The sequence below is a fragment of the Platalea leucorodia genome (assembly GCF_965183815.1).
Source record: "Platalea leucorodia genome assembly, chromosome: 14".
Classification (NCBI taxonomy): domain Eukaryota; kingdom Metazoa; phylum Chordata; class Aves; order Pelecaniformes; family Threskiornithidae; genus Platalea; species Platalea leucorodia.
In genome coordinates, this window is record NC_138836.1 from 12,023,477 (window position 1) to 12,032,656 (window position 9,180).

Here is a 9,180-nt window from a genome sequence, read left to right on the forward strand (position 1 = left end):
GCCTGAAAAATCAGGGGGACCTGTTTGGTGCAATCATGAACACATTGAAAATAAATGGTCCAAGTGGGGGTGAGTCTGGGGGCTGTGAAGCCCCCCCGTATGCTGAGGGCTCAGCCCTGCCACGGCGAGGGCTGGTGTGTCCTGCACCGCAGGCAGCTGTGTCAGTGCTTCCTAGGAAAGGCTGGACGTTGTATTTGGTGGTTTCTGGGGCTGGTTTGGGTTTATTTCTGCTGTTTGGCAGCAACATGGGGCGAAATAACATACAACCTCTGCAATGCTATGAAGGTAATGAGCTGGTTCCAGTCATCCTGACCCAAGATCTTCGCCTGCATGTCCCCCAGGGCAGAACTGGCTGGGGAAGAAACTCATCTCAGGACCCCAAAATCCTCCGGAAGGTCCCCAGGAAAACTCTGCTTGCACAGCCCAACCCCAGCATGCAATAGCCTATAATAAGCGCAAGAGCCTCCAAAAACACTGTCCCAAAAAGCAGGGCATCCCAAAAGGGAGGCAGGAGAGACCTAGGGCCAAAGAAGGACACAACTGTCCGCAGTCAGAAAATCTGTCCCCCATCCCTGAGGATGAAGGGGAGATACATTAAGAATATAAAGACGGGCTCGTGCATCCCAGCTGCCCCCACTGCACGGGCCAGTTAGGAAAACCAGAACCCTGGGAGTGTTTTTACTGGCAGGATCCCTACAGGCAGCAGAGATTCAAGAGCCCTCGTGTGCTTCTGGCTCCGTCCTCGGAGAGGCAGCACGTCCCCCCGGGCGGTCACGGGGAGTTTGCCGAGGAGAGGACAGCCTAGGCTGAATAAGGATGACATGCTTTGGCCCAGAAAGAGGAGGGCAGAGATTAGCCGTGGACAAGCTCAAGGGAAGGCAAGTGTCCAACCCAGAGTGCCAAGCCTGGTTTTGTTTTAGCCTTAACTGCGCTTTTTTGTTTGTTTGTTTGTTGGTGTAAAAACCTTTCTGTTGGAAATCAGTTTAACTTTAAGCTTCCTGAGAATAAAAGCCTGTGAGAAAGCTCTGCCCATGCAAGGCCCGCTTGGGAGGCTACAATGGGAGTCTCAGCAGCTTACGGGCCCATATTTCTATGGCTACAGCACCCATCTGCTCAGCAATACAGCGTTACTCACAGCTCGTGCAATTCCCCATGCAGAGCCACCCGCCGGGAGCCGAACCGGGGCTGGGGTGCAACGGACCCGCGGCTCCGTGGACGGCACACGGTGCCACGAGGGGTCCAGCCCGCACAGGGTCCGTTCCAGTTGCTGGCCGGTGCCATGTCGCTGGTGAAGCTGCCCCAGTTGCAGTGTTCCCCTAGACACAAGGATGCTATGATACTAATTCACACCTTTCTTACCCCCAGCCCAAAGCATTTTGCGCAGGCTTCCTTTACTCTCTATAAATGGGGAAACTGAGGCACAGGGGGACAAGACAAGCCTGGATATCAGAAATGATGACTTTTCCTAATATCCTCAGAAGGTAATGGGTGGTATCAGCACACAGCAGCTCCAAAATCTACCTGTCAGCCTTGCCTGGCTGGCTCAAGCTAGGGACATAGTCGTGCTGTGCTGCCCGGCCCCAGGCAGCAGCACCCATCTCAGGCAGGAGGAAGGTGCTGCACCCTGGGGATCCTACATGGGCACCCAGGGGATCCTGCATGGGCACGCAGGGGATCCTGCATGGGCACCCAGGAGATCCTGCATGGGCACCCTGGGGATCCTATATGGGCACCTTGGAAATCCTGCTCAGAGCCTCTTTGGTAAGATAAGAAATGACTCTGCTTCACACGGTGAAAAAAGGATGCTTGCAACCTTCCCCATCCCTCTGGAAGAGATAAGCAGGGTAAACACCAGGGACACCCAGATGCCCCCTTTTCCTCACAGAGGGGTTTACAAAGCCACTGAAGCCCTCTGTCTGACTCCCATCCCGCCATGGTGCCAGGAACCGAAGGGACAGAGGGTGTGATGGATGTGCCCTTGCCCGAGCAGGTCTCTGCCAGCTCTGCTGGTTCTACCCATGCTCCTTCCCGCTCTGCTGCCGACAGAGCCCTCTCTTCCTCCATCCCTCTCTGAGATGGACCATTTGCAAAGCCCTGAATCGCCACAGGAGGGGAGAAGCCAGAAAGGACATCTCCCACCATCCCACTCCTTGCTGGGCTGATGGATCTCAGCCGCTGTGAGCCATTGTCACCCATCGGTGGCCGCAGGACTTGCCCTGACTCCCCTGCCTTGACCCTGCGAACAGGCATCAGGGGCTGCTCACCCAGTGAGCAACCGCTGCAGGCACACACCGGTGGACCCGAAGCTATCAGTCACCACCAGCTTGACTCCTTGTCCCGTTCAGAGACCAAGCGGAATGGGAAGGAATTATCCCGTAGGACTGCCCAACGCCCCACGGAGCTGACCCTGGGGAAAACAGTTACAGACAGGACGAGAACCGCAAAGGCTTTTCAGGTGGAGATGATTAATGCAGGCTAAAGAAAAGAGATCACCTAAATTTAATAAGGGACGCCAGGAGCTCTCTGAGGAAATCCCACGGTCCTTATTCTGCAGGACCAGGGCAAGACAAGCTCGCTGCTGTGGAAGGGTTTGACTTCCCTGGTTGTGACGAGGACGGAGGGGAGCCCAGCGGCTGTTTTAGTGAGCACTGCCCTGCAAACACCTCCCTGGACCGCCACCGAGATGATAAAGCCCCAGGTTTGTCTGGAAGGAAGTTTTTCGTTGGGAGCATTTGGCAGGCTGTTCTCTAGTAGTTCCCAGTCCCCTCCTTGTTTGAGATGAAGTTTTCTTTTCGCTGGAGGAGAGACTTGCTCGCGAATTGCTCTGACGTGAGACACATCCCAGCCTGGGAACCCTACTGCAGCGCACACCGTGGAGCAGAGCCTGCCTAACACCCGGCTTCGCGCACGGCTTGTGCCAAATCCTGTATCTGAAAACACAATGTGTTTCCTTTCTCCCATTGCGATCGCACTTGTTATTGTTAAACACTCTCTCGGCATCGCACGGGGCCAAAATGCGAGAGGCGCCCAGCACCTGCAAACACCCCTGACGTCAGGCGCACGTGCAGGTGCCGGGCGCATCCCCCGGCCCCGCGGGGAAAGGGCTGCGGAGCCCCAGCGCCGGCACCGCGAGCGGAGTCTGGAGCTCGTTCTCAAAGCGCTGTCAGCGAGCCGCAGCCTGGGTTTGTCTAGTAGCGCTTTCGCCGGCCAAGGCAAATGCAAAGGTATTTTATGCAAGCTAAAGGGAGTTTTCAAAAGCAGTGCTTGCCCGCGTTCATTTCCAGCACTCAAAAGAACACCAGCATTCGTGAGAAATTGTGAAATGGTGTTGACTGCATTTTATCGATGTCGCTAAATCTGGTCGAAGCCCCGGCCTGCATTTTCCCGTGTCCGCACAAGCTCACCAGCAGTCGAGCTCTGATGATATTTTAGTTAGGGCTTTTTCCAGCTGCGATCTGCTCTCACAGGGGAGCTGGAAGCTTCATCAGGACAAACTTGGTTGGAGACGCAGGGCTTGGGCTGGACCAATGCTGAGCGAATGGAGCCGGCCCGCCGGCGCTGGAGAGGGGGAGGATGGAGAACAGACCTCCAAGCTTGTCTCCAGTCTGTGTCCTCCCTGGAGCATGTTAGCTCCCAGGCGCCCGGCCAAAGCCAGACTGCAAGGCCAAGCTCTACGTGGATGAGCTATTTGCCAGGTGAAGCTGATGGGAACCTGAATCTGTGCAAAGCTCTGCTGGCCGGGCTCCTTCTGCAGGAGCAGATCCCTGGAGAACATCTCCTTGGGCCAGGCCCTGCGCGGTGCCTGGGCTCTTGCAGGCAGCAAGAAGTGATAAAGAAAAATTAGATCTGGCTGACGAAAAATGTTCCCGTGGGAAATTTTGACTTTTTGTCAGAAACTCCAGCGCGTTTCTTTTTCAGCCCCAAATAAGCATGAATAGGAACAAAGATTCAGTTTTGGCAGGGGGAATGGGCTTACCAAAGAAAACACCCAAATTTTTAAGCAAAGCAGACACATTCTATCATTTTTGTCCCTGGTTGAAAAAAAACACCAATTTTCCAGAAAAAAGGGCAAATTCAGTGAAAAATTTATGATCAGTTCTCGCACCATTGCCTGGGCCAAATTCAGCGAATTTGGCTCATCCACCTGGCCCTCGCCTCTCCGCTCAGGAGGGCCTGGCCTCCTCTGGCTTCTCGCTCCAGCGGTTGAAGATCCCTCCAGCGTGCAGCCGGCACCGCCACCACCTCACTGCTCATCCCCTGCCTGGCGAAGGCTGGCTCCACAGCCCTCGGGTGCCCGCAAAGCCTGACTTTCTGGATTTAGGAGAGAAACCAGGGTGGGCCGATGGTCATGAGCAAGTGGGTGGGAGCTGAATAGGGTTATTGTGATCTTTATCTGGGGGGATTATTCCAGGCAGTGTGGGCTTGGCAGGGCAACGCCGTTCTTTGGCCGTGGTTGGTTTTGCAGACTGATAGGTACGGCCCCAGGGACTGTGCAGCAGAAACGGGCTGGGGAAAATTATTTTATGGTACCTTCATTCTTGCAAAACATTCGCTTCCCAGCAAAGTTGGCAGAAAAGGAAAAATATGAGTGACTTTCGTTTGCAGAAGTCTGACGCGGCTAGGAGGGCGCATGGTCTGAAATGCAAAGCCTGGCCCAAAATTCACACGTTTTACTGGAAACTGGGAACTTGTTTCCTTTTTATTGGAAGTAAATCGGAAGAGAGAAGGATGGTAAGTGCACGGGGCTAGCATAGTAGCTGAACAGAAGCATTTTCAGGCGCATTTCAGGACCCTGCAGAGGAGACCAAGGGTCTGATAGCGCCCCGAGATTGCACCAAATTTTATGGCATCACCGATAACGGTGACGCTCTCCCTGCACGCAGGGAACTTGTCCCTGCCTGTGAGACAGGACTGGGGCCTGGGGGGAGCCGAGCCCCTCCTGCTCCCCTGGACCTGCTGCTGAGGAAGAGGCCAGTGGTGGGAAATAATCACGATGTGGACTCCCATCCCCAAGTGCTGCCAGACAGAGGGACCCTGCCGGGACAGAAGGAAAGCAAATCCGGAGATAACCCCCGGAGGCTCCGGGACGGGGCAAAGCATCAGAGCAGGAACCGGGACCCCTGCACCTTCCCCAGCACCGGCCCCCCCTCTCCCCACCAGATAACCGGGCCTTGGCCGTGCCTCGGTGTTGAAGGCGCCGGTGAAGCAATTGCGCTCTCTGCAAGGGACACATCTGATTGTGATTTGGGGGGGATAAAAAAAAAGGAGGAGAAGGAAAAGAAAAAAAAAAGCCCAACCCCGGCCTCCCGGCGAGGTTTTTTTTCCTATCGTCGGAGCTGCCAATATTTTGGAAGACGGGGCCGTGTTTTCCGTGTAAACAAGGCGGCGGCGGCGGCTGCCGGGGACGCGCTCGGGGGGCCGGGGGTGCCCGGCGCGGAGAGCCGAGCCCAGCCGAGCCCGGCCCAGCCGAGCCCGGCCCAGCCGAGCCCAGCCCAGCCGAGCCCAGCCCAGCCCAGCCTAGTCCGGGGCTGGGTCACCCCCGGCCACCGGCACAGGGCTGATCCCAGGGGCTGGCACCGGTCCCCCAAACGGCGGCGAGGCGGGGACCGGCAGCGCTGGGGAGCCGGGGGTGGAAGATCGGGGGAGCGGGGACGCAAGGGGAAGAGACCCCAACCCCTTCACCCCTGGCGACCCCGGGCAGAGGCGAGGGACGTCCCGCCTCCCCTCGGGGACAGCCCGGAGGCTGGGGCTCGCTTACAGCCGGGACGGCGCGGATTTCTCGCCCGAGACGGAGCGAACCGGCTGCTCCCCGCTTCTCCATTTGGCCCTGGGGCTCGTTCAGGTCCCCGGGGCCGCCCGCACCCCCTGAAGATGCAGCGACCGGAGCTGCGGGCTTTGCCGAGCTGCCCTCCCTGGCGCCCGGCCGCCTTCTCCCGGGGCGGACCGGAGCCCGTCCCCGTCCCGTCCGGGCACGGAGCCTCTCGGGCGAACCGGAGGCTCTGCGGCGAGGCTCTGAGCCGGTGGCCCGGGGAAGGGAGCAGGGCTGCCGGCGAGCTCGGGCATCCCCGGACCGGGCCCCGCTCCGTGCGCTGCGGGACCCCTGGCCGGGGGCTGCCCGGGACGGGAGACCCTTCCCAGCCAGCCAGGGCTCCTCAGCGCTTCTCCGGAGACGAACGGTGTTTTCCCGGTCTCCCGAGTGTCCCTGCTCCCCGCTCCTGAGCTCCTTGCTGTCCCCTGCTCTGCGCTCCAGAGTCCCCTGCTGCCCCCCGTCCTGCGCTCCCGGGTCCCGCCGTGTCCCCTGCCTTGCTCTCCCGGGTGCCTCCGGTGGCCCCCGCCCCACGCTCCCGGGGCTCTCGGTATCCCCTGCCCCGAACCCCTGTGCCTTGCCGTCCCCTGCCCGGGGGTCCCCAGCTCCCCGTGCCCCCCGCTCTGCACCGCGGGGGCCCTCGGAGTTGTCACCAGACGCTGCGGGCGCCTCGGTGTCCCATCCCCTGCGCTTCCCAGTGCCTTCACGTCCCCTGCTCCGCGCTCCTGGGTCCCTCGCTGTCCCCTCCTTTGCCCTACGCTCCCGGGTACCTCAGTGTCCTCTCCCTGTCCTGCTCTCCATCTCCCTGCGTGTCCCTGTCCCGCTCCCCGTGTCCCTGAATGTCCCCATGCCTTTCGCTCCCCGTCCCTGAAGGTCCCCTGCCGGGTCCTGGATGTCCCCATGCCTTTTGCTCCCCGTTCCCTGCCGGGTCCTGGATGTCACCATGCCTTTTGCTCCCCGTTCCCTGCCGGGTCCTGGATGTCACCATGCCTTTCTCTTCCTGTCCCTGAAGGTCCCTTGCCGGGTCCTGGATGTCCCCATGCCTTTTGCTCTCTGTCCCTGAAGATCCCCTGCCATGTCCTGGATGTCCCCCTGCCTTTGGCCCCCGCTCCCTGCCGGGTCCTCGATGTCCCCATGCCTTTCACTCCCCGTTCCCTGCCGGGTCCTGGATGCCCCCTGCCCTTCCCTCCCCGTCCCCTGCCGGCTCCTTCGCTCTCCGCTCCCTCTCCCTGCCCTTCCGCGGACCTCACCCCTCTCCCCGTCCTTCCCCCCGCGTCCGCCGGCGTGTCCGTGCCCGCGGCGTGGGACTCACCCACGCACTCGTTGGCCTCCCGGGCCGTCGCTCTCTGCCAGGGCCGGTCGTAGTGGAAGGGCTTGCAGCGGTCGCACTCGGGACCGGCCGTGTTGTGCTTGCAGTCGCACACCAAACTGTCGTCGCGATCACGGACGCATCGCGACGCGTGGCCGTTGCACTTGCATCGCCCGCCGACCTGCAAGTCGGAGACGGCGTAGAAGTACGAATCGCGGGCCAGCTCGGAGTCATCCTCGCTCTCGTCGCCGAAGGTGTGGAGGCGGCTGAAGGTCACCCTGATGTCGGTGGCCGTCACCCAGTCCTGCAGCACGGGCGAGTTGTCGAAGTCGTGGGCGGTGGGGCGACCGTCCAGGGTGCTGAAGGCGATCAGGCCGCCGGAGAGGGGCCGCACGTCGGTGTGCGAGTCGGTGCAGACCGCCTCCTGCTCGTTCTGCTTGGTGATGGCGGCGCGGCTGGGCTTGTTGTACATCTTGCGGCACTGCGTGGAGTAGAACTGGAAGGGCACCCAGGTCTTGCCGTAGTCCATGGACTTGTGGATGGCCATGGACTCGGGGCGCGGCGAGCAGAACTGCAGGCTGACGTAGGTCACCTCGAATTTCTTGCCCAGGGAGAGGGTGAGGGTGACGTTGTGGGGGTACTGGACGTAGCTGTCGGACTGCCAGCAGGTCAGGTTGTGCGGGTTGTTGAGGTCGGTGAGGAAGGAGGGCGGGTGGGCGCGTTTGGGGTCGGAGGCGTTGCAGAGGTGGCAGGAGCGGACCTGCTCCTCGCCCTTCTCCGTCACCACGCAGTACCGCGACGGCGGCTTCCCGCAGGTGCTCGACACCTTCACCTCCTTCCCGAAGGCCGAGTTGACGAAGTCGGGGATGCAGCGGCGGGGCAGCCCGTGCTCGTCGTAGCAGGGGTCGGGCTGAGCCGTCTGCACGGCGAACATGCTCACGCCGTGGTAGCCACCGCGCAGGGGCTGCGCCAGCCACGCCGCCGCCAGCAGCAGGGCCAGCGGCCCCTCCGCGCCCCTCCGCGGCATCCTGCGCGAACTCCGCGGGGCGTGGGGACGGGAGGGAGGGCGGGAGGGCGGGAGGGAGGGGAGCCGCCGCTTTGGCGAGCGGCTCCGCGGGGGCGACTTGGCCGGTGGACGCGGTGCGGCGGCTCAGGGAGCCCGGAGCACCGCCCGCCCCGCGGCCAGCCCCGCGGAGAAAGGGGAGACGGCGGCGGCGGCGGGACCACAAAAGTGGGGCTGGCGGCGGGGCTGGGTCCCGCCTGCCTCCCGCCCCGGCTCTCGCACGGAGAATGACTGGCGGTCCCAGCCCCCGCCGCGTTTGAGGTCATGCTAAAGGAGTGACATCGCGCTCAAGGAACAGAACAACGACATCCACTGGCGGCTCAGCCAGAGACACGCACGGGCCTCGGGGAGAGCGGGGGGGGGATGGGAGAGGGACGGAGCCCCCGCCCCGACACCGCGGCGATGGGCGCCAGCGCCGCCGCGGGGCTCCCGAGCCGCCCCGAGGAGCCGGGGATGGGCTCTCCTTCTGCCCCCCGCCCCTCGGTGTCCCCAGGGGGCTGGGGGAGGCCAGGGCGAGGCAGAGGCTCCCTGGGCGTGGGGCGCGGGGGGGGGGCGGCCGGGAGGAGCTCCCCCCGCGCACCTGTGGGGACAGGATCGGGCCCTCTCCCAGGTGGTCGCCGCTGGCCTCCCCTTCTCTGCCAGGCCAGAGAGGGCCTGGCCCCCTCAGCTGGATTGGGCGGGGGGTCCGGGGCAGAGCCACGGTCCTGTGCAGGGGCCCGGGGCCCGCCTGGGCGCCGGCCGGGTCCGGGGGGGCTCCCGCGGGTCTCGACCAGGAGCCTTCGCCCCCGGGAAAGAAAACCCGATGCCGGGGAACTTTAAGTGGGGGAAATCTCGAGTCCCTGGGCACGACGCGGGGGCTAAGGGGCCCAGCAGGTTGTTTTAGGGGCTGATCTCGGGGAAGGGGCGGTTTCCCCGGGGCCAGCCCGGGCCCAGGGGCTGCCCGGCGCCTCTCGCTGCTCGCCCTCGCTTTGCAGCTTGTCGGCGCTCCCCTTAAAGGCAGGC

The 9,180-nt window shown here is 62.2% G+C and overlaps 1 protein-coding gene across 1 annotated transcript in view; it reads right to left on the minus strand.

Annotated features, from left to right (window-relative positions):
• NTN1 (netrin 1) overlaps positions 1–8,142 on the minus strand; it is a gene marked incomplete at both ends in the record, with an annotated part of 105,945 nt that extends 97,803 nt beyond the window's left edge. The window contains one exon of the mRNA XM_082326521.1: positions 7,119–8,142. Coding sequence (XP_082182647.1) covers positions 7,119–8,142 — 1,024 coding nt within the window. The remainder of the gene's footprint in view (positions 1–7,118) is intronic.
• Between the last annotated feature and the right edge of the window lie 1,038 nt (positions 8,143–9,180).